At 41.1% G+C, this 25507-nt stretch overlaps 1 protein-coding gene across 1 annotated transcript; it reads right to left on the bottom strand.

Annotated features, from left to right (window-relative positions):
* Positions 1–403: 403 nt before the first annotated feature.
* Positions 404–25235, bottom strand: ctsd (cathepsin D). Its single transcript, XM_053315042.1, has 9 exons — positions 25094–25235; positions 18637–18793; positions 13653–13776; positions 12839–12957; positions 12302–12501; positions 8518–8640; positions 7536–7680; positions 2013–2111; positions 404–1011 (listed from the first exon to the last, which is right to left on the bottom strand). The coding sequence occupies exons 1-9, from the start codon at positions 25153–25155 to the stop codon at positions 850–852; spliced, it is 1191 nt and encodes a 396-aa protein (XP_053171017.1). The 5' UTR covers positions 25156–25235; the 3' UTR covers positions 404–849.
* Positions 25236–25507: the final 272 nt, after the last annotated feature.

The following is a 25507-nucleotide window of genomic DNA, read 5'->3' as shown; positions in this document are numbered from 1 at the left end:
TGTAGATTTTAAAAACCCAGCTGTGGATGAAAGAGCAGCGATCAACAGTCTGTGATGTTTCCTAAAACATTCAGAGCTTTAAAAACTTAAAAGTAAAATATATATATAGGCCTGTTTTACATACAGCATCGACTTGAGGTTCAAAGTACAGCTTGTTATCAATCACAGTACCAAGGTGTTTGTTCTACTGCTGCTCAACAGACAGAAGAAGAAGAAGAAGAAGAAGAAGAAGAAGAAGAAGAAGAAGAAGAAGAAGAAGAAGAAGAAGAAGAAGAAGAAGAAGAAGAAGAAGAAGAAGAAGAAGAAGAAGAAGAAGAAGAAGAAGAAGAAGAAGAAGAAGAAGAAGAAGAAGAAGAAGAAGAAGAAGAAGAAGATCGTTACAGTATCACACATTAGACACAAGTTCTCTTTTTAAAATAGTTTATTCAGGCCAATCACCTTTCACAAAAACACTTTTTCCCTAAAATGCAAATTAAAATCGTTCTCTTTAAAACAGGTCCCTGATTTCATTGAAAAAGAAAAAAGAAAAAAAAAAGGACTAAGATATTTGAACAGATCAGTACCGTTTCAACCCGCTGAGATACCTGATCACACACACACTCAAACACACACACACACACACACAACGTATCAAACCTCCTATCTGTCTCACTCTGCCAGAAGAATCATTAAATCTTGGGATCAGTGCATTTAGACTCTACACAAACTCTATTGCTAAATACGGTTTGATTGCAAAGCAACAGAAAACGTGTGCAGCACAGATTTGTTATTTTTTTTATCCTCCCTAAAAACACTTGGATGTTGAGCTTTCCTCCTTTCCTCTCTCCCACTCACGCTCTCAGGACGAGCTTATTTAGACTTGGCAAAGCCGACCCTGTTGTTGTCTCGGTCGAACACGGTGTAGTACTGACCGATGAAAACGTCTCCCAGAATCCACAGCGGCCCGGCGGGGGCGGGGATGTCCAGACCCATGAAGCCGCTCAGACAAATGGTCTTTCCAGCCTGAGTCACCTGGAGGAGAGGAAGGAGACAAACAGGAAATACAAAAAAAAAAAGTTAAATATAAAAAAAGTCAGTGATGGTTTTGTTCAGTCAAATTTAAAAAGGGGTTAAAATGTGAAAATAAATGTATGAATAACTTGCACACATTCTTTATTTGTGGACCCAGCATCAAATTTCTGCTTTTAATCCATTTAGAGAGAATATATTAGAGGATTATGGTAAAAATGTCTAAGTGGTGTAACCATAAAAACTGGACAGAAGGAAGGAATGACAGAAGGAATGAAGGACTTCTCTCCTTCCTTCCTTCCTTCCTTCCTTCTACTCTCCTTTCCTTTTTTTCTTTCCTTCCTCCTCCCTTCTTTCCTTCCTCCTCCCTCCCTTCTTTCCTTCCTCCCTTGATTTGAGGACAACAGGAGGGTTAAATGAAGTCAGTATCAGTATAAGTCCACTTAAATACACTGTAGGTGATAAAATATTTAATATTTATCATTATACTGTGGTTACACCATTTGACATTTCAGGAGCATTCAGTCTGACTTTTGGTTAAAAATGCTTTAAATGTCATTTCAAATTATATAAAAACAAAAATACTAAATGTACATTTTAACAAACCTGATGCTGCTTTTAAAACTATTTAACATATTTCTGAATTGCTCCTCTTACCAACCCTAATTTGTCTCTGACCTTTAAACCTGATCGTCTAAACAGGAGAAACAAACATGGATCTCTCTCCTCACAACAAACCAGCCTCCTCACGACTCTGCCAAATGACACAAAGCTGCACTTGTTTGGTTCTTTATGGCGTCACACACACACACACACACACACAGAGAGAGAGAGAGACACACACACACACACACAGAGAGAGAGAGACACACACACACACACACAGTCACACAGTTGTATTGTTTACTGCAGGAGGGAGGGGGAGGTGCTCTCTGTCGCCCCCTGCTGGATGACACACACACACACACACACACACACACACACACACACACACACAGTCTCACCTTGAGGACGTACTGCTCTCCGGTCAGAGTGTAGGACTTTCCTCCCAGAGTGAAGGAGATGACGGGCAGAGACGGGATCTTGTCACAGTTCACCATGTACTGAAACACACAGGCAGACTTCTTAGGACAAAAAAACCTTTAAACTAGAAACTGAAGAAATAAAAAGCTGCAATATAAACAGTAAATTGATTCAAGCAGTAGTTTGTCATTTATTTTAGTGTATTTAAATCTTTTTCGTACTTTATATCTTTTGAAAATATAAAAAGTAAATCTTATTTTATTTGCTGTATATGATCGACAGGTTCAAAGTGGCCAGATGAGAACTTTATTAAACCTCTGCAAAACTGACTCATCGTGTTTTTGAGGCTGGTCTCAGCTTGTCGTATCCACACCTACACATATTTTTGAATGAATATAAAAACCTTTCCTGGGTGACAAAGTTGGGCTTAAATTTTTAGCTAATTTCAACCTGTATTTGACTGAAACTTGGGAGTAAAAACAATACATTTCCATCACTAATTATTCTACAAACACATTTCTTAGTGACAAAAAAATACTGGTTCTCTACAAACATGCTCCATCACATAATCAGGTTTTAGTGTAACTGTGGGGAGATTTAAAAACTTTATTGTTTACTGTCACGTTCTCTTAAATTCAAAACCTACTTGCTGGTTTTCATTGCTCCTATTTTGTTTTATTTTTACTTTAAAATCGTATCTCTTCTTATACCAATTTTTACTTATTTACTTGCGTTTTATTTATATTTCTCTTTTTTTCCTAATAAATAATGTTTAAATGTTTTTTATTTTTATAATGCATTTCCAGCTTTTGTAAAGCACTTTGAATTACCCAGTGTCTGAATTATGCTGTACTAATAAACTTGCCTTTAGATACATTCACATAATGAGTTAGAAGAGTTAGAAGTATTTGCTGGTTTACCACAAATATTAGGTAAGCTCATTTATACCCTTTCACACCAAAGCAGTTCCAGTGCTGGTTCGGGGGGGGGGGGGGGGGGGGGGGGGGGCAGTGCTTAATTTGGAACCGGTTTTCCTGTTCACACAGACAAAGAACTGGCTCTGGGCCAGAAAAACTGGTGGCACCAGTTCTTTGCTGGACTAGAAGAAAGAAATAAAAATGCATGTGTTGTGAGTTAGCTGAGCTCTGCTGGCTAACAACCATCTCAATCCTGTCGAGCAGCATTAATACATTTTATCTGCAGTGTTTGGATGAGAGCCAGGAGGGTTAGGGTTAGGGAGCAACAGCTGTACAAACATGTAGTCTGCCATTGTTGTTGTTGCTGCTGCTGCTTCAAAGTTGGCACGAGCAGCGAACGTAACTGTGACGTGCGCGGTGACGTCATGACGTGGCCCCGCAAGAAGAACCCTTGAGCAGTGGGGAAAGCAAAAACACAGACAAAGAACTGACTCCGGGCCAGAAAAACTGGTTCAAGAGTAGCACCAGTTCTTTGTTGCACTACTAGCAGAAGGAACCGGTTACGTTACATTAAGGGGGCGGGGTTATTGAGACCAACCACAGCAAACAAGACGTGAAGTGCCATTTTTAAAAAACACCGACGAAGCGCCAGCCAGCCATGCACACATCGAAACAACAGTGGTCAGCCGAGGAGACGAGCTGCTTCCTCGCCGTGTGGTCGTCGGCAGAGGTTCAGGACCAACTGGAGGGAGCTTCACGGACCAAGCCGGTGTTTGTCCAAATACAGAGGGAGATGGCTGCTGCTGGTTACGATAGGACCATTGAACAGATTAGCAACAAGCTAAAAAAGTTAAAAAAGGAGTACCGGGACCAAAAGAAGGATCTAATTAGTCGAGGTGGAATAAGGCGGCCAAAGATAAACTCTACTTTCGAGATCCTGGACTCGGTCCTGGGCGACAGACTGAGTACCGGAGCATTAAACTCCGCTACGGCAATGCTGGAGGTGATGGTGGACGACAACGTAACGCTACCGCAAACGGGACCCGGTAAGTTTCGCCTTACACACAGTTGATTGGTGAAAGGCTATTATTTCTAGAGCTAACGTTTGCTTGGTTAATGTTAACTGAACCACAGGTTAGCATAAGTTAGCATAGGATAGCTAACGTTAGCATGCTACTTAGCCATAGCGTCACCATACCAGCGCCACATTCAGTTGGCTTAGCATTGTATTGTAGGTGTAGTGGATAAGTTTATATGTTTAAAGCGGCGTTTTATTGTGTTTTATAGAGTTATCTGCTATCAAAGAAGAAGAAGAAGAAGAAGAAGCCAAACAGGAGCTAACGTTGCCACTAAACTGTAGCTCGCCAACGCCATCCAGCAGCTCGGGTGAAAGCCACAACACCAGACCAGGTAAGAGTAGTAGACACCAGTGTTCACTGTTGCCATGACAATAAAGGTTGCATATCCTTAAGGGAGTTGAAAACTTGTCTCCAGTGATCATTTTAACCCAAACCATGATATTTACATAGTTATAATCAAGTAAACTAGACATTAACCACAGCTTCCTGCCGCTTTTCCTTTCTTCTTCCCTCCCCCTGTCCTTCTTTCCTTCCTTCCTCTTTTCCTTTCTCCCTCCCTCCGTCCTTATTTCCTTCCTTGACCTTTTCCTTTCTCTCTCCCTCCTACCTTCCTTCTTCCCTCCTCCCTTCCTCTTTTCCTTTCTCCCTCCCTCCTACCTTCCTTCCTTTCCTCACTTCCTTTCCTCACTTCCATCCTTCTAATCAAGTAAACTAGACATTAACCACAGCGTCACACCTTAAAACATCTTTATCTTCACTCCCTAAAGATCCTCATGCGTGAGGGCAGCAGTGGAAAATACTAAACTAAAGAAACTGTGAAAATACATCATTGTTCATCAAGGGTGGAGATAATCAGTCATAAGGGTAATCGAGATTAAAAGTTAGATTAATCGTGATCTTGATTTGCCATAATCGCCCAGCCCTAGTAATTATAACTTAATAAAACATTTTAACTTGTTCTTCTATTCTTGGTGCTCAGGGAAGAGGAAGCGAGACAGCAACGCAGAGCTGCTGGAGTACCTGCAGAGGTCAGACGAGAGGTTTCTGCAGCACAGCAAAGACCTGCACGATGCCTTGCTGCAGAAGATGGAGGCTGACACCAACGCTTTCCTTGGACTAATGGGACGCATGGTTTCTCTGTTGGAGGCTCAAGCACGAAAATGAACAGTGCTGCTTTCCTCTTTTTGTTCAGTTTGACACTCTTGATGCACTTTTGATACACTTTTCTCATTTACTTGTTTGTTTTTTTGTTTTATGTAAATAAATGTCTTTTCTAAAGAGTCGTGTCTGCTTCTGGATGTTTTCACTTAATGATGGAAAGTTACTTTAAAGCAGAGGTGTCAAACTCATTTTCATTCAAGGGCCACAAACAGACCAATTTGATCTCATGTGGGCCGGACCATAGGAAGGAAGGAAGACAGGTGGAAGGAAGGAAGGAAGGAAAGAAAGACAGGTGGAAGGAAGGAAAGACAGAAGGAAGGAAGGAAGGAAAGGCAGGTGGAAGGAAGGAAAGACAGAAGGAAGGAAAGAAAGACAGGTGGAAGGAAGGAAAGACAGAAGGAAGGAAGGAAGGGCAGGTGGAAGGAAGAAAGGAAAGACAGGTGGAAGGAAGGAAAGACAGATGGAAGGAAGGAAAGAATAAAAGTGAGGAAGGAAGGAAAGAAAAGTGAGGAAGGAAGGAAGGAAGGACAAATGGAAGGAAGGAAAGAATAAAAGTGAGGAAGGAAGGAAGGAAAGAAAGACAGGTGGAAGGAAGGAAAGAATAAAAGTGAGGAATGAAGGAAGGAAAGAATAAAAGTGAGGAAGGAAGGAAGGAAAGAATAAAAGTGAGGAAGGAAGGAAGGAAAGAAAGACAGGTGGAAGGAAGGAAGGAAAGAATAAAAGTGAGGAATGAAGGAAGGAAAGAATAAAAGTGAGGAAGGAAAGAAAGAAAGACAGGTGGAAGGAAGGAAAGAAAGAAAGACAGGTGGAAGGAAGGAAAGAATAAAAAAAAGGAAGGAAAGAAAGACAGGTGGAAGGAAGGAAAGAATAAAAGTGAGGAAGGAAGGAAAGACAGGAGGAAGGAAGGAAAGACAGGAGGAAGGAAGGAAAGAAAGAGGTGGAAGGAAGGAAAGAATAAAAGTGAGGAAGGAAGGAAAGAAAGAAAGACAGGTGGAAGGAAGGAAAGAAAGAAAGACAGGTGGAAGGAAGGAAAGAATAAAAGTGAGGAAGGAAGGAAGGAAAGAAAGACAGGTGGAAGGAAGGAAAGAAAGAAAGACAGGTGGAAGGAAGGAAAGAATAAAAGTGAGGAATGAAGGAAGGAAAGAATAAAAGTGAGGAAGGAAGGAAGGAAAGAAAGACAGGTGGAAGGAAGGAAGGAAAGAATAAAAGTGAGGAATGAAGGAAGGAAAGAATAAAAGTGAGGAATGAAGGAAGGAAAGAATAAAAGTGAGGAAGGAAGGAAAGAAAGACAGGTGGAAGGAAGGAAGGAAAGAAAGACAGGTGGAAGGAAGGAAGGAAAGAATAAAAGTGAGGAATGAAGGAAGGAAAGAATAAAAGTGAGGAAGGAAGGAAAGAAAGACAGGTGGAAGGAAGGAAGGAAAGAAAGACAGGTGGAAGGAAGGAAAGAAGAAAAGTGAGGAGGGAAGGAAGGAAAAAACGACAGGGAGGAAAGAATAAAAGTGAGGAAGGAAAGACAGGTGGAAGGAAGGAAGGAAGGAAAGACAGGTGGAAGGAAGGAAGGAAAGAAAGACAGGTGGAAGGAAAGACAGATGGAAGGAAGGAAAGAAGGAAGAAAGGAAAGACAGATGGAAGGAAGGAAAGAATAAAAGTGAGGAAGGAAGGAAGGACAAATGGAAGGAAGGAAAGAATAAAAGTGAGGAAGGAAGGAAAGACAGGTGGAAGGAAAGAAGGAAAGAAAGAAAGACAGGTGGAAGGAAAGAAAGAAAGAAAGACAGGTGGAAGGAAGGAAAGAATAAAAGTGAGGAAGGAAGGAAGGAAAAAACAACAGGTAGGAAAGATGAAAGGGAGGGAGGAATGAAGAAAGGAAGGAAAAAAACGAGAGGGAGGAAAGTGGGCCGAAAAGGACCCCTCGGTGGGCCGGTTCTGGCCCATGGGCCGCATGTTTGACACCCCTGCTTTAAAGTGTGTAATAAGTACAAGTAAAGCTCGTTGGAGCAAACACTTAAAGATGCTGTATTATTAATTATAACATATTCCTTTAAGTCCCACAATGAGGAAATAAGTCCGAAAGTATAAATACAGCAAAAAATATGAAGTAAAAATAATCCTAATATTGTCATTCAGTGGTAATACACCAGATATAACATGCATATTATATTAATATTGCACAGTTATTACTATTTTTAAATTATTAGTCTGCCATTGTTGCTGCTGCTGCTTTGAAGATGGCGTGAGTCTTTATGGGAAGGCAGCGAACCTCACTGGTGTATGCGGTGACGTCATTATGATAGTTGTGTGTCCTTTAATCCTAAGTGTGTTGAAGAGTTTGAGGGTTTTATCTCTTTACCTCTCCCTGGATGAGAGGAGTGGCTCCGATGGCCTTCTGCAGGGCTCGGACCTCGGCTGAGGGGCCGGTGATCAGAGACGTACCGGTGTCCACGATGGCCTCGCAGCCGCCTTTACACAGACTCAGCTGGCTGCCCACTGCCATCCTAGGAAAAAAAAAAAACAAAAAAACACACACACACACACAGGTCTCAGTATTCAACAAGTAATCACAATATAAGATAAAATATTCCTTTATTAGTCCTATAACGGGGAAAGATGCTTTATTACATCATTAAAATAGAAGAGCAGCAATAAGAGAAAGAGACTAAAGAATAAATAATAATAGTAAAAATATATATATAATACAAATATAAGTAATTGTGACATTTATAAGAGTAATATTGGTATAGAGTGGTTGCACAGATTAAAGTGAAAGGGGGGGGGGGAAGTATATTATATGTATATTGCACAGTAGAATTGAAATTATACATGAAATACTAATATTGCACAGTACTGGAAATATTCAAAATAATAATATTATATATTTTAATAATAAAATGAGAAATAAACTAACACTAAAGCAGGCTTGTGATTAAGGCTGCAACCAACAATTATTTTCTTTATTCATCTCATTTTTTGATTATTTAGTTTATAAAATAGTGAAATAATGGCTTTCACACAGTGTCCCAAACTCATGATATCTCCAGTTTTCTTTTTTTATCAGACTAACAGTCAAAAACTAAAAGATATTCAATTTAATGAGGATAAAAGCAGAAAATCTTAATTTTAAGAGCTGCAGCAAGCAAATCTGTGACTTAAACTACTTCTTTTTTATTGATGACTGGTCTACTAATAGATTCATCATCTTTAAAAACGTCTTAAAAATGGTTTGTGTGTTTTTAATAAATCATCTAACAGCTCAACACAGCCTGAGTTTATCAGTCCTAACCAGGCAGAGAAACTACAACCATATCACCAGATGTGAGTGTTGGAGGTCTCACCCGTCCATGTGGATCTGCCAGTAGGCCTGACGGGTGATGTTGACGTAGTTGAACTCTCCGGTGTAATATTTGGGGTCGGTTCCTCCCAGCAGCAGCTCACCGCCGGGCTCAGTGTCCGGGTTCCTGAACAGAAGAGAAGAAGACGATGACACAAAAGGCAACATCAGGATCACAGACGGCAAACATCAGGAGAAGGAGCCGACCGATACTTCAATTAACCATCCTGGGGTCAAATTGACCCCATCTGTTTTGACCCTTCCTTCCTTCCTTCCTTCCTTCCTTCCTCCCTCCCTCCATCCCCCTTTCTTTCTTCTGTCTTTCCTCCCTTCCTTTTTTCCCTTCCTCCCTTCCTCTTTTCCTTTATCCCTCCCTCCCTCCCTCCCCTTCCTTTCTTCCCTTCCTTCCCTTCCTCCCTCCCTTCCTTCCTCCCTTACTTCCCTGACTCGAGGACAACAGGAGGGTTAAGGGGCTGATACTAATTGGATATTGATATATTGCAGTTTAACTCTTACATACTGTTCATTTCAGAGCTGTAATAACACTCATTTCTTTTAGCTGGACTTTTCCTAATGTGACCCACAGTATATAAATTGGAAATAAACTGGATCATTTTTTACATTTTTGTGCAGCTGATTCACATGTTTATAGATGCTATGTCAAAAAAAAAAAAATCTGCATTCAAACATGTTGTTCATCATATTCTATAAAATGTTCTCCTAGCTCATAATAGTGGTTGGATGACTTTTTTTTCAATAAAATGAATCAAATAAAAGGATATCCCTTAGGAAAAAGTAGTTTATTCAAGTGTACTATGGGTATACTTATTTTATACTAAAACTGAGGCAGTATACCTGAAGTTTACTTTTTATATTTTATATACTTAAGAATAGTATAGTGAAGTATACTTGGCTTCTAAGACTAAGAACATTAATACTAAGACTTACACTTCTACTTTAATACTAAAGCTTATACTTGTACTTTAGTATACTTTTTATTTCCTTCCTCCCTCCCTCCTTTCCTCCTTCCTTCCTTCTCCCCCTCTCCTTTCCTCCTTCCTTCCTCCCTCCCTCCCTCCTTTCCTCCTTCCTTCTTCCTCCCCCTCTCCTTTCCTCCTTCCTTCCTCCTCCCCTTTTCCTCCCTCCCTCCTTTCCTTCCATGTACTTTAGTATACTTTTTACTTCTTTCTGCCACAAAGTACTAATACTTAGTAAATCTTGATCCAAGTCATTGACTCGTGCTTACATTTAATTTAGCAGAATAAAAATGTTTTTCACTCCACACATTAGCTTTCAGGTTTTACCCCTGTTATAAACTTATATGTTCATCATATAGTATAGAACTAGTACAATGGCAGAATATAGAAGAGTGGACTTGTGCTATACTTTAAGTATACTTCAATAAACTAACATGTGGACTAGAAGTATAAGGAAGGACAGATGGAAGAAAAGAAGGAACAAAGAAAGGAAATGAGGAAGCTAGGGAGGAAGGACAGAAGGAAGAATGGAAAGAAGGAAAAAAGGAAGGACAGATGGATGGACGGAAGGAAGGAAGGAAGGAAGGACAGATGGAAATAAGGAAAAGAACACAGGAAGGAAAGTGGGCCGGATTGCTCCCCTCAGTGGGCCGTGATCATCATCGTGTTTCTGTCCTCCTGCTGAATGTTAATCTCTCTTTTTGCTCCGTTTTTACTCTCCACCAACTCCTGAGGGAAAGATCTGGAGCTCTTTAGCTGCTAAACGCTTAGACGGGTCGATTCTGGCTCACAAGGCTTTCCATGTTTACCATCTGGATTACACGCTTAGTTAAAGTTAAATATGAATCATGACCTCATTCTCCAGCTTTTATCCTTCTATATTAAAACTTTAAAACTCTCTTAATCATCCAGGAAATCTCAGGAAAGGTTAACTCATAAAAATACTAAAAGAAAATAAATTAGAAGAAGAAACAGTAGAGGAAGTGATGTCATCATATGTTTTCTCCTGTGAGTGTGTGTGGGAGCGATCCACCTGCTCGTTACTCTTATCTGACTCCATGACGGCTCCGAGCCAGATTACTGCAGCAGAAACAGGTCGGACTATATTTAGCAGCGGTTGGTCTGTTTGGGCTTTTTAAAGAAGGTTCAGGTTCAGTTGTTGAAATGTGCAGCACAAATAAATCTTTCCTTTCATTTAAAAACAGATTATAAGTGTTGGGATGGGATTAAACTAGTCATAAAACAAACTCTAAACCAGGGGCGTCAAACATGCGGCCCGTGGGCCAGAACCGGTCCGCCGAGGGGAGCAATCCGGCCCACTTTCTTTCCTGTGTTCTTCTCCTTCCTTCCTACCTACCTACCTTCCTTTTTTCTTTTTCCTTCCTTCCCATCTTCCTTTTTTCCTTCCTTCCTTCTGTGTGTCTGTCCTTCCTTCCATCTGTCTTTCCTATCTTCCTTTTTTCCCCCCTTCTCTCCTTCCTTCCTTCTGTGTGTCTGTCCTTTCTTCCTTCCATCTGCCTGCCTGTCCATCCATCCATCCATCCTCCCTCCCTCCCTCCATCCCTCCCTTCCTTCCTTTACATCTGTCCTTCCTTCCTTCCTTCCTTCCGTCTGTCCGTCATTCACTGTCTGTCTTTCCTACCTTTCTTCCCTCCTTCCTTTTTGCCTGTCTTTCCTTCCTTCTGTCCTTCCTTCCTTCCATCTTTTTAATAATCCGGCCTACATGAGGTCAGATTGTCTGTATGTGGCCCTCAGATGAAAATGAGTTTGACTCCTCTGCTCTAAATCAAAAATCACATCAAACACATTTCTCTATTGAAACTAATATCAGTGTTATATTTATTTACATTACAGTCTTCTCACTTTCTCACTTTCTTCAGTTGGGTTTTTTTTTTAGCTTCGTCAGAGCTTCGATTGAGAATTGAAACTGAATGAAGCGACCACAAAAGAAATCTCACACAGCGAAAGAAGAACTGAGAGGTGATTGAAGTCAAGAAGAAGAAGAAGTCAGAGTACTGTAATCAACTGTTAAAGTTTATTTAAAGGTTTTGACTTCGAGGTCAGCAGAGAGAGGACAAAAAATAGAAGTGGATAGTAATTTTAAAAATAGTTAAATAACCAGTTTAACGTCGGGTTTATTTATTTATTTTAAAATTGCATGTCTTAATGTTTCCAATTTTTACTGTTTAATCATCCCCTGATTTTGTTTTTATGTAAAGTGCATTGAGTAGTGGTTATATACCGGGAGTTCTGGTCCTCTGAAATGAGGCCAACGAGGAAGTAACTTAGAGCTGCATTCTATCAAAAGGCCACCAGGGGGCGACCGTCTCTATACAAGTCAATGGAGAATTCACCAACTTCTCACTTGATTTCTAACCTCAGTAAACGTTTTCAAAATGTGTTTATGGTCTCAATCGCTAGTTTAAAGCCTTCTTCAATGCAGTATGATGTTCATTTGTGACATTTTGGCCTCCCTGATTTTATATGTGACGATAAAGCAGGGTATGCATTAGGGCGTGGCTACGTCCTGATTGACAGGTTGATTGACCAATGTCCTCGAGATCCAGCCCTCGCAACCATAGCAACCTCCCCGCTCCGCCCATGACTCCGCCTCATGCTCATATAAGTAGAATCTGTGTTTTTATTTTTCCCAGCATGCACCTGAAATTTTCAAGATGGCGCTGCCTTGATTCGAAACTATTGGCTTCCGAGCAGCAGTCCACAAACCAATGGGTGACATCACGGATGTTACGTCCATTTCTTTTATACAGTCTATGATAAAAACACACTTCCTGCTTCCTGTCCACTCACCTGTTCAGGTAGAAGGAGAAGACGTTCTGCTCCACCTTCTTCTGGCTCATGATGTTGTCGAACACTGGCGCGACCCCGTCCACGGAGATGCGTGGGTACGCCATGCCGAGGATCCCATCAAACTTAGCGGCGATGAACGCGACGCCTGGCTGCTTAATGGCCTCACCGAACAGCTGGCTTTTCACCGCTAGGTCCCCAATCTAGAAAACAGACAAATGCTTTAATACAGAGGAGTCAAACTCATTTTCATCTGAGGGCCACATACACACAAATCTGATCTCATGTGGGCCGGATCATTAAAAAGATGGAGGGAGGGAGGGAAGGAAGGGAAGGAAGGAAGGAAGGAAGGAAGGAAGGAAGGAAGAAAATAAGAAGGGAAGGACAGAAGGAAAGACAGGCAAAAGGAAGGAGGGAAGAAAGGCAGGAAAGACAGACAGTGAAGGACAGACAGAAAGAAGGAAGGAAGGACAGATGGAAAGAAAGACAGAAGGAAGGTAGGAAGGAGTGTGTGTGTGTGTGTGTGTGTGTGTGTCTTACAGTGCATGTGTCCTGACTCAGGTAGCCTGACAGGCTTCCTGTCCCGTACTGGATGGCGAAGGCGGTGCCGTTCTTCACGTAGGAGCTCGACTTAGCAGAGTTATATTTGTGGTGAAGCACTGGAAGAAAAAAAAAGAAAACAAAAACAGAGAGATATTTTAGCATCCAGCATTTAGTCAGGATAAACTGATTTAGGGAGGGAGGAAGGATGGAAGGGAGGAAGAAGGAAGGAAAGGAGGGAGGGACGAAGGAAAGAAGGGAGGAAGAAGGAAGGAAAGGAGGGAGGTACGAAGGAAAGGAGGGAGGAAGAAGGAAGGAGGTACGAAGGAAAGGAGGGAGGAAGGAAGGATGGAAGGATGGAAGGGAGGAAGGAAGGAAAGGAGGGAGGTACGAAGGAAAGAAGGGAGGAAGAAGGAAGGAAGGAAGGATGGAAGGGAGGAAGGAAGGATGAAGGAAAGGAAGGAGGATGGAAGGGAGAAAGGAAGGAAGGAAAGGAGGGAGGAAGGAAGGAAGGATGGAAGGAAGGGAGGGAGGAAGGATGAAGGAAAGGAGGGAGGATGGAAGGGAGAAAGGAAGGAAGGAAAGGAGGGAGGGAGAGAGGAAGGAAGGAAAGGAGGAAGGGAGGGAGGAAGGATGAAGGAAAGGAGAGAGGAAGGATGAAGGAAAGGAGGGAGGATGGAAGGGAGAAAGGAAGGAGGGAGGGAAGGAAGGAAGGAAGGAAGGAAAGGATGGAAGGGAGGAAGGATGGAAGGGAGGAAGGATGAAGGAAAGGAGGAAGGAAGGAAGGAAAGAACAGTCATGAATGGAGACTTACAGCAGGCGATGTCCAGCAGCGAGCAGTGAACGGAGGGAACCCAAAGGTTGGAGGAGCCGGTGTCGAACACCACGGTGAAGGTCTGAGGAGGAGTTCCCAAACCGATCTCACCGTAATACTGGGCCTGGTTAACAAAATAAAAGCACAGCATGCATATGATCATTAATAACATTGTTTTAAATATTAAATTTAAAGACTTACCTTTTTAAAATCTGGCTTTAAATTTAACTATATATTTTATTTATTCATCATTACTCGTATTTTAATGTATGTTTTAGATCAGGGGTGTCAAACATGCGGCCCGTGGGACAGAACCAGCCCACCAAGGGGAGCAATCCGGCCCACTTTCCTTCCTGTGTTCTTTTCCTTCCTTCCTTCTGTCCTTCATCCTTTCCTTCCTTTCTTCCCTCCTTCCTTTTTGTCGTTCCTTCCTGCCTGCCTGTCTGTCTTTCCTTCCTTCCTGCCTGTCTTTCCTTCCTTCCTGCCTGTCTGTCTGTCTTTCCTTCCTTCCTGCCTGTCTGTCTTTCCTTCCTTCCTGCCTGTCTGTCTTTCCTTCCTGCCTGTCTTTCCTTCCTTCCTTCCTGCCTGTCTTTCCTTCCTTCCTTCCTGCCTGTCTTTCCTTCCTTCCTGCCCGTCTTTCCTTCCTTCCTGCCCGTCTTTCCTTCCTTCCTTCCTGCCTGTCTTTCCTTCCTTCCTGCCTGTCTTTCCTTCCTTCCTGCCTGTCTTTCCTTCCTGCCTGCCTGTCTTTCCTTCCTTCCTTCCTGCCTGTCTTTCCTTCCTTCCTGCCTGTCTTTCCTTCCTTCCTGCCTGCCTGTCTTTCCTTCCTTCCTGCCTGTCTGTCTTTCCTTCCTTCCTGCCTGTCTGTCTTTCCTTCCTGCCTGCCTGCCTGTCTTTCCTTCCTTCCTGCCTGCCTGTCTTTCCTTCCTTCCTGCCTGTCTTTCCTTCCTTCCTGCCCGTCTTTCCTTCCTGCCTGCCTGCCTGTCCTTCCTTCCTGCCTGCCTGTCTTTCCTTCCTTCCTGCCCGTCTTTCCTTCCTTCCTGCTGCCCGTCTTTCCTTCCTTCCTGCCTGTCTTTCCTTCCTTCCTGCCTGTCTTTCCTTCCTTCCTGCCTTCTTTCCCTCTTTCCTTCCTTCTTTTTAATAATCCGGCCCACATGAGATCAAATTGGTCTGTATGTGGCCCTCAAGTGAAAATGAGTTTGACACCCCTGTTTTACTACTTTGACTATCTGTTTTATTAATTCTTCAGTGTTTCCACCTACCTTATGTCTGATTTTACTTCATCACATTTCTTCTTTAGTTGTTTTATTATTTTATTTTTCTTCTTATCTTTGTTTCTACCTCACATTCATTTCTAGTTTTACCCACTTTATTTTATACTGAATTTGATTTTATTCTATTTGTGTATTCTTAATTTCTACATTTCCATCCTAGCTCTGGCGTTTCCTCACTTCATGTTTTTATTGAGTCATTATTTCTTCTTTTTTTTTGTGTGCCTTGTTGTTCATTCTTACTATATAAAAACACTCACATCACTTATTCATGAGAAGCTTGTAGAGCTTTAGTCGTATTTACAGAATTATTCAGGTGCTAATCTGATGAACTCAGGAGGAGATTTACAGTAATCTGGTTCAATTATTTAAACAACAACAACAACAACAACAACCAGGTCTGAATGTACGAAGCCAGTAAACCACCCGGCTCTCTTCTCATCAGCTGTTTGAGGCGTAGCTGCTGCAGCTGTCAGTAAATGTCAGGAGGACTCGGGTCACATTGTTTCTGAGTCACGGTCATAAATCAGCTGTTTTAGTTTCACAGTTACACAGCAGAAAAAAAAACACTAATGATTACTTCACAGATTAAAAGAGAAGAAAACAGGAAGTGAGTTTCTGCTTCTTGTGACCAACAGCAAGTCAAGTCATTCAGACCGAGTTTAACTTCCTGTTTCTAAAACTAGAAACTAGAGTTAATATGTTTGATTTATTCTGCAGGTTAGGGTTGATGATGTTCAAAGTGCAGAAAACTGAGCATATGTGTAGTTAGTATGAAGACATTTGGACAGTTTGGGTTTTTCCAGGTTTGTGCTTCAATAAAATAAGATGCACACATTTAAAAAACAACATTTTAACGACTTACAGTTAAATTTATTTCTAGAAACTTTTAAGAATAATCAGGAAGTTGTTTTAATCTTTGTGTCGTCCTCCCGGGTCAAATTGACCCTGTCTGTTTTGACTGTTCCTTCTTTCCTCTCTTCCTCCTTCCTTCCTTCCATCTGTCTTTCCTCCCTCCTTCTCTCTTTCTTTCCTTCCTCTCTCTTTCCTCCCTTCGTTCCTCCCTCCCTCCCTACCTTCTTCCCCCTTTTGCTTCCCTTCCTCTGTCCTCCTTCCTTCCCTCCTTCAAACCTTCCTTCCTTCCTTCCTCCATCCTTCCTTCTTTCCTTCCTCCATCCTTCCTTCTTTCTTTTCCGCCCTTCCTTCCTCCTGTCCTTCCTTCCTCCCTTCCCCCTCCCCTCCTCCTGTCCTTCCTTCCTCCCTCCCTTCCTCCTTCCTCCCTTCCCCCTCCTTTCCTTCCTTCTTCCTCCCTGCTTTCATCCCTTCCTTCCACCTGTCCGTCCTCCCTCCCTTTCCTCCTTGACTCGAGGACAACAGGAGGGTTAATAGGAAACCATTTCTTTGGTGGGAAAGTGAATCAAATAAAAGGTTTTTCTGCCTCTTTTATTGTGTAATATTAGTTGGGTTTTTTTAAAGGAAGTGTTGAAGTAGACCAGCGGCTGCAATCTTGTGGTAGTATTGACTATTGTGTTTCTGCGGTGTTGTAAATGTGCCGTCTGGCTGCTTTGAGGTCGTAGTTTAAAAGACTAATCAGCTGATTGTTTTAACAGGAAGTAGTTCTTTGGTGGAAAGTGATTCCAGTTTGTGTTCAAAGTGAAGTCAGAGCATTATTTAGATTAAAAGGAGACACTGACTGTTTTTAATGTTTAAATGTGAGGAGGAATAAAACTATCTGCATGGTTCGATATCACCAGAAATAACTGCTTTATTCCTCCTTTCTGCATTTTGGGTGAACTGGCCCTTTAAAAACAGTAAAAACAGCATATTCATGTGATTATTAGACCTTCAGCAGAGATCTGAGTCACTACTTTTACCTGAAACATTTAGATGAAGGCTGCAGTGTGAAACCAGTTCTAATATTTATCTATCATTTCACTATCATACAGATCATTTACTTTAAATTTAAATACTTATTTTATGTCAAACTAGTTCCTGAAACTATTACAAAAGCTAACATGCTGAAATAAAACAGCTTGAGGAGATTATCGGGTGTTTCTGATCTATTTAAAAGCCTCAATTTGAGTCTTAATTAATTTAATAGTTGAATAAAATGTTAAAAAAAAGGGTTTAAAATGTTTCTTAAAGCCAAAATTAATTCACTGCTGTATAATATCAGTATCTCAGGTTTTACCTTCAGTTCAACTGTGCTATATTTCTTTACACTTTTAATAATGTTATTTTTTAAATTACCAATAGTTTTATTGCTCTTTATTAATTCTCTTCCATTTTTTGTTCTCCACTTTGCTGCTGTAACAGTGGAAATTTCCCCATCGTTGGATTTATAAGAGATTATCTTATGTTAAAGAAACTAAAATTTCTCGTTTTAAGTCCACAACTCAAAGGATAAAATAGTTTACTGTCATAAAAATAATAAAGAAGCCTGAAAACCTTCACATTTAACCCTCCTGTCGTCCTCCCGGGTCAAATTGACCCCGTCTGTTTTGATTGTTCCTTCCCTCCTTCCTTCCTTCCTTCCTTCTTCTGTCCTTCCTCTCCCCCCCCCCCTTCCTTCCTCCTTCCTCCCTTCCTTCCTTCCCTCCCTCCCTCCCTCCTTCCTTCTCTCTTTCCTTCCTTCCCTCCCTCCCTGCCTCCTTCCTCCCTTCCTCCTTTGATTCGAGGACAACAGCAGGGTTCAGAAGCTAGAACAAGAGAAATGTCCTTTTAAAATGACTCAAAATAGATGCTGATTCAGCGCAGTCTGCTATCAACACCTTTCCAGACAGGCTGAGGTGATAATTGAAGGGTTGGGGTTAAAGGTTAAAGAGAGATAATACTGAGTAGAAAACAAACAAACAAACTAAATGTCGTAACTTTGTGTCAGCTGATGAGGATCAAAAGGTTTAAAAGATCAGACTCTGAGTCAGCCGTCATGTGCTGAAGGTTTCATCACTTTAAAGAAGGAGGGAGGTGATGTTTAGGCTTCAGGAGGGGGATTCATTGTGTCTGTCATTAAAAAGATGGAGGGAAAGAGGGAAGGAAGGAAGGAAATAAGGGAAGGAAGGAAGGAAAGACAGGCAAAAAGAAAGGAGGGAAGAAAGGTAGGAAAGACAGACAGTGAAGGACGGACAGACAGAAGGAAGGGAGGAAAGAAGGAAGGAAAAAAGGAAGGTAGGAAGGACAGATGGAAGAAAGGGAGGAAGGACAGAAGGAAGAAAGGACAGACACACAGAAGGAAGGAAGGACAGAAGGAAGAAAGGGAGGAAGGAAGGAAGGACAGACAGGCAGATGGAAGGAAGGAAGGACAGATGGATGAAAGGGAGGAAGGACAGAAAGAAAGAAGGAAGGAAGGTAGCAAAGACAGATGGAAGGAAGGAAAAGAACACAGGAAGTAAAGTGGGCCGGAATTCTCCCCTCGGTGGGCCGTTTCTGGCCCACGGGCCTCATGTTTGACACCTGCTGCTTTAATATGAACAACTGATTCAGCCTCTCTGAAAACGCTGTGTGTGGCTGTGTGTGTGCGTGTGTGTGTGTGTGTGTGTGTGTGGGGATTTAAAGAGGCGGCCATCGAACAGGAAGACCTTTGTTCTCGTGGCTTTTAGCTCCTTAACGGTGAACGGAGGCATTAACGGGTGAAAGTGAAGACTCCAGCGAGGGAGGGGGGCGAGGAGGGGGGGAGCGGGGGGGTGACGGTTTGTTTGAGTTAGGGTCATACTTACATCCAGGTAGTTCTTCAGGGTCTCTGGAGTCGGTCCGTTGCTGGTCGGGAAGCCAAGGTTGTACTTCAGGGAGTGTTTGTCGGCCAGGAGCTCCTCCACCTTCTTCCCCGAGTCGGTCAGCTCGCGGCGGATCGAACGGAATTTCTTTAAGGGAATTCTGCACAGAGGAGGAACGTCGGAAAAATGAATGTTTGATTCTTAGCTCATCATGATTTGACCATGAAGTCGTTTCATTTGTAGAATAAAACACACTGAAGGCTCTCGCTGATAAGACTTGACCCACTTTTGACCCTAACCCTCCCTTCTGTCCTTCCTCCCTTCCTTCCTTCCCTTCTTCCTCCCTTCCTTCCTAACATTCCTTCCTTCTTCCTCCCTTCCTTCCTAACATTCTTTCCTTCGTCCTCCCTTCCTTCCTTTCCTTCGTCCTCCCTTCCTTCCTAACATTCCTTCCTTCTTCCTCCCTTCCTTCCTAACATTCCTTCCTTCTTCCTCCCTTCCTTCCTTCCTCCCTAACATTCCTTTTCTTCTTCCTCCCTTCCTTCCCAACATTCCTTCCTTCTTCCTAACATTCTTTCCTTCGTCCTCCCTTCCTTCCTAACATTCCTTCCTTCTTCCTCCCTTCCTTCCTAACATTCCTTCCTTCCTTACCAACTTTCCTTCCTTCTTCCTCCCTTCCTTCCTAACATTCCTTTTCTTCTTCCTCCCTTCCTTCCTAACATTCCTTTTCTTCTTCCTCCCTTCCTAACATTCCTTTTCTTCTTCCTCCCTTCCTTCCTAACATTCCTTTTCTTCTTCCACCCTCCCTCCCTCCCTCCCTCCCTTTGTCCTCCCTTCCTTTCCTTCTTCCTTCCTTCTTCCTCCCTTCCTTACTAACTTTCCTTCCTTCCTAACTTTTATCCTTGACTCGAGGACAACAGGAGGGTTAAGAGGCTAGAAGAAGAGAAAAGTCTTTTTAAAATGAACGTTTGATTCTTAGCTCTTCATGATTTGACCATGAAGTCGTTTCATTAGTAGAATAAACACACTGAAGGCTCTCGCTGATAACACTTGACCCACTTTGATACGCTTATCAGCTAAAAGTGTGTTGCAATAAAAAACGAACATAGCTGCACCCTTTATCTCCAAAACATACCTCGCTCCATTCGTTGTGTGTGTCATTAAAAAGATGGAGGGAACGAGGGAAGGAAGGAAGGAAGGTAGGAAAGACAGACTGAAGGAAGGGAGGAAAGAAGGAAGGAAAAGAAGGGAGGACAGATGGAAAGAAGGACAGAACGAAGAAAGGGAGGAAGGAAGGAAGGAAGGAAGGATAGATGGAAGGAAGAAAGGAAAAGAAGGGAGGACAGATGGAAGGAAGGAAGGAAGGAAGGATAGATGGAAGGAAGAAAGGAAAAGATGGGAGGACAGATGGAAGGAAGGAAGGAAGGAAGGGAGGAAGGACAGATGGAAGAAAGGGAGGAAGGACAGAAGGAAGAAAGGAAGGCAGGACAGACAAACAGAAGGAGGGAAGGAAAAGAAGGGAGGACAGATGGAAGGAAGGAAGGAAGGACAGAAGGAAGAAAGGGAGGAAGGACAGAGGGAAGGAAGGGAGGAAGGACAGATGGAAGGAAGGTATTGCATCATTTTTATCTCCTTTATATTTTCTATTGAGTCATTTTAATGCTCTTAACTTCAATGACTTGCAGTTTTAATGCAGGATTGAGTCTGAATGATAAAATAAAAGTCTGCTGTAACTGAATAAACTCAATATCTATAAACACTGATCTAAAACTCTAAAGAACTGAAACAGGAAGCAGAACAGTCATATCAGCCACCACAGACTGAGTGAAGGTCAGCCGTCATGTGTTAAAGGTTTCATCACTTTAAAGAAGGAGGTGATGTTTAGGCTTCATGAGGGAAGGAAGGACGGAAATAAGAAGGAAGGGAGGAAAGAAGGAAGCAAGGGAGGATAGACAGAAGGAAGGGGGGAAAGAAGAAAGGAAGGGAGGAAGGATAGATGGAAGGAACGGAAAGGAGAAAGGAAAAAAAAGGAAGGAAGGAAGGAAGGACAGATGGAAGGAAGGATAGAAGGAAGAAAGGGAGGAAGGACAGAAGGAAGAAAGGACAGAAGGAAGAAAGGGAGGAAGGACAGAAGGAAGAAAGGACAGAAGGAAGAAAGGGAGGAAGGACAGAAGGAAGGAAAAACATACCTCCTTAAAAAATAAAATCAATATTTGAATAAGTATACATGTAACAAGTTCATGTAAATCAGGTATTGCATCATTTATATCTTCTATTGAGTCATTTTAATGCTCTTAACTTCAATGACTTGCAGTTTTTTTCCAAAATAAAAGTCTGCTGTAACTGAATAAACTCAATATCTATGTGCACTGATCTGCTCTGCTGCCATACCATCACATTTAAAACTCTAAAGAACTGAAACAGGAAGTAGAACAGTCATATCAGCCACCACAGACTCAGACCTTTCATGACCTGTACAAAGCCACAACACACCACTGCAACTCTCAAATCATTTCTATAGAAGCAGGAAATGAGAATAATGATGTAAAAATAAAAGTCTCCTACTATTATAGCAAATTATATATTATATCTATTCATAATATTTCAGGCTTCAATACAAAGTGAATAAGTTGTGATGACTCATTTAGTCTGCGAAATGAATCATATTAGAAGAAATCCACATTACAAATGAGCAAAACTACTTCCTTTAACCCTCCTGTTGTCCTCCAGTCAAGGAAGAAAGGGAGGAGGGAGGAAGGAAGGAAGGAAGGAAAGGAGGAAAGGAGGAAAGGAGGAAAGGAGGAAGGGAGGAAAGGAGGCCGTATCTGGACCGCAGGCCGTATGTTTGACACCCCTGCTCTAGATGATTCATTCTTCTGTGTCTCTTTTACCAGTTTGTGATACATTACACCTCCAGTCAAGGTGCTAAAATGAAACTTCCTGTCCTGATGAATACAAAGTGCACGCTCACATAACTCCTAATGTTACACTTTCTCTATGAACTCTGTCGGCTCAGTTACAGGAAACAGATTATATTTCAAAGCTGATTTAAACTCCTGATAAGTAATAATTTATCTATGTTCTATTTTGTGCTTCGTGCTTTTATTTTGAAGGACTCTGACTTTAAAAAAGTGTTTAACCTTTGTGTCGTCCTCCCGGGTCAAATTGACCCCGTCTGTTTTGACTGCTCCTTCCTTCCTTCCTTCCTCCCTCATTCTGTTTCTTTCCGTCCTCTCTTTCCTCCATTTCTTCCTTCCTTCCTCCCTTTCTTTCCTCCCCATTACTTTTTCTTTCCTCCTTCCTTCCTTCCTTCCTTCCTTCCTTCCTTCCTTTCATTTGTCCTTCCTTCCTTCCTTCCTTCCTTCACTATCTCTCTTTCTTTCCTTCCCTTCTTATTTCCTTCCTTCCTTCCTTCCATCTGTCCTTCCTTCCATCCATCTGTCCTTCCTTTCATCTGTCCTTCCTTCCTTCTGTCTGTCTGTCTGTCTGTCTGTCTGTCCATCCTTCACTATCTCTCTTTCCTACCTGTCTTTCCTTCCTTCCCTTCTTATTTCCTTCCCTCCCTCCCTCCATCCTTTTAATAATCCAGCCCACATGAGATCAAATTGTTCTGTATGTGGCCCTTGAATGTAAATACTTTAACACCTCTGATCTAGTATAAACATGGGGATTATGTGTTTGTGTTAAATTCTGCCTGATAAATGACTAAAATGGGAGCATATAATCATAAATCTGCTATTTTTACAAGCAAAAATGATTAAAAAAGCTCAAATATTTGCAACATATTTAACAGATAATTAAATATCTTAAGACAGAGGTGTCAAACTCATCTTCATTCAAGGGCCACATACAGTCCAATTTGATCTCATGTCCTCCCTTCCCTCCTTCCTTCCTCCCTCAGGAAGGAGGGAAGGAAAGAAGGAGGGAGGGAGGAAGGAAGGAAGGACAGAAGGAAGGAAGAAAGGGTATGGAGGAAGGAAAGAAGGAAGGGAGGAAAGAGAGATTAAGGAAAGAAAGAGAGAAGGAGGGAGGAAGGAAGGACAGATGGAAGGAAGGAAGGAAGGACAGAAGGAAGGAAAGGAAGGACAGATGGAAGGAAGGAAGGAAGGAAGGACAGAAGGAAGGAAAGGAGGACAGAAGGAAAGAAGGGAGGAAGGAAGGAAGGAAAGAAGGAAAGAAAAAAAGACAGGAAGGAAAGTGGGCCGGATTGCACCCCTCGGCGGTCCGGTTCTGGCCCACGGGCCGCATGTTTGACCCCCCTGTCTTAAGACTTTGGATGAATCAAGTGAATTAAAAGGCCTCACTGGAATCATACAAAGCATGTTTTCTCTCTCCACTACCGTTTAAACATTTCACAACCTGAATGATTCACTCATATTTAAAGTTAATGTTAGCTGAAGCCTCTGGTCCTCTGGTCTTATGCTGATTTGACTGGTTTTGGTGCCTGCTGTAACCATAGCAACGGCAGTTTAAAGGGTGTGAACACAAGCCTCGCCCTTTAACTTTCCTTTCTCTATTACCCAACATTCATTTTTTATATTCATGTATGTATTTATAAGCTGTTTATTTTAGACTTCTCTCAGGCTCTCTGATCACCAGTATGATGAATGATGAATGGAAACATGCTGGAAAACATTTCTTTTGTCTGCTGCTAACAGAGAGGCAGTTTATTTTTTTTATTTATTTTTTTTTTTAGGGGGAGTGCTGCTGCGATTGCTGCAACATGTTGAGCTAGATGTCACAAGATCAGATCAGTACGGACGGTTACAAAGAGAGAAGATCACATGCACACAGCAGCACATACGGATGATGAGTAGACTGTGTAGTTCTGCACACTCACACATTACATGGTGTTTCTAATATTTGACCCACTCCATTAACATAATGTGAGAGTGGAGCAAATTATAGAAAGTTTCAAAATAAAATGCACTCCAGTACTTAGAATGATCTTAACCATAAAGGTAGAATTATCTATTTTATATTAAAAGTTATCTTCACACACACACACACACACACACACACACACACACACATTATATGGTGTTCCTAATATTTTGTCTACTCCATTAATATACATGAGTGGGGGAAATATTAGAAAGTTTCAAAATAAAAAAGGCACTCCAGTACTTACAATGACCTTAATAATAACAACCATAAAGTAGAATTATCTAATTTGTTCTATTTTATATTAGTGTTATCTTTACTCACACACATTATATTAGAAAGTTTCAAAATAAAATGCACTCCACCCACTATGACCTCAGTAGTAAACCTAAAGTGGAATTATCTCATTTTTTCTATTTTATATTAATGTTATCTTTACTCACACACATTATATTAGAAAGTTTCAAAATAAAATGCACTCCACCCACTATGACCTCAGTAGTAAACCTAAAGTGGAATTATCTCATTTTTTCTATTTTATATTAATGTTATCTTTACTCACACACATTACATGGTGTTTCTAATATTTTGCCCACACCATTAACATATGTGAGAGTGGAGGAAATGTTAGAAAGTTTCAAAATAAGGCACTCCAGTATCCACTATGATCTCAATAATAAAAAAAAAAGTTGGAATTATTTACATTTTGCCATTTCATATTTAAGTTATCTACACACACACACACACACACACACAGTACAAAAGGTGCTTCTAATATTGTGTCCACCCCATTAAACATATAGGAGTGGGTTAATTATGATATAATTTCAAAATAAAATGTACTCCAGTATCCACTATGACCTCAAAAATAACTATAAAGTAGAATTACTACATTTTGCTTTTTCATATATTAAGTTACCTTTACAAACAAATTATATGGTGTTCCTAATATTTTGTCCACCCCTTTAACATACATGAGAACTTTCAAAATAAAACGCATTCCAGTAACACCACCACCAAACACCTACTATGACCTAAATAATTAACATAAAGCGGAAAATATCAACTTCCTGACAATGTTAAGAAGAAACTGAACATTTATAAGCTTCTTAAAAGTATAATTTAAAGCAGACATGTTGCCTAAGATTACAAATATACTCTTAATAAAGCGGTCTGATTGTAATTTTAAAGTTAATTTGACTTAATCTTAATATTAGACTATAATATTTGCAAAGTACGCTGTTTTGCATTTATTATTATTTTAGTTAATTTTTAAATATAGCATAGTGAGGACTTTTATTTTGTATTTCACACTTGCTTTGGCATTTGAACTGATTTTAAATACAGATTAGCACAAAAAGAGACAACAAACGATATAAAAATGATAAATATAAAAAGGTGTGGCTTTAAAAAAAACACCGTGCACTTCTACATTAAAGACATTATAAGTTAAATAAGAGCATTTTAAACCTATTTCCCGTCGTGTTGTGTTGGGTAACAGCGGGGTAGTTTTAGCTCGTGCTGCTAAAGAAATAAAAAAAAAAACATTTAAAAGGTTTATTTTATATTTTCTTACCGGACAAGAGCGTCGTTGGTGAGGGCCAAAGCCGCCAGAACGAACAGGACTAAACTCCTCATTGTTAGTCTCTGGTTCACATATAAAATAAACCCCAAAAGGACCCTGGACAATGACTGAGCACTTCAAGCTTGTTGTCGATAATAAACCGACTTTATATCAGCTGACTGAGAGGTGGCGCAGTCACGTGATTACGCAATCCGGTCACGCTTGACGTCACTTCCCCTTTTTTTTCTTGTGTATGTTTAAAAAGAAGAAGAAGCTGCCGTTTAATAAATACGAGTTCATGGTTTATATTCCTCTAAAAAAGTGTGTTAAAATCATTATAGTTACTGATAATGAAAAAAAGTGTAATTCTGAATATCTTTATTACAAATATATATATAATTTTTTAATATAATTTAAAAAAAACTA

The sequence above is a fragment of the Scomber japonicus genome, chromosome 1, assembly GCF_027409825.1.
Source record: "Scomber japonicus isolate fScoJap1 chromosome 1, fScoJap1.pri, whole genome shotgun sequence".
Classification (NCBI taxonomy): Eukaryota; Metazoa; Chordata; class Actinopteri; order Scombriformes; family Scombridae; genus Scomber; species Scomber japonicus.
Note: the sequence above shows the minus strand (reverse complement) of the source record. Positions and strands in the feature narration are given on the sequence as shown.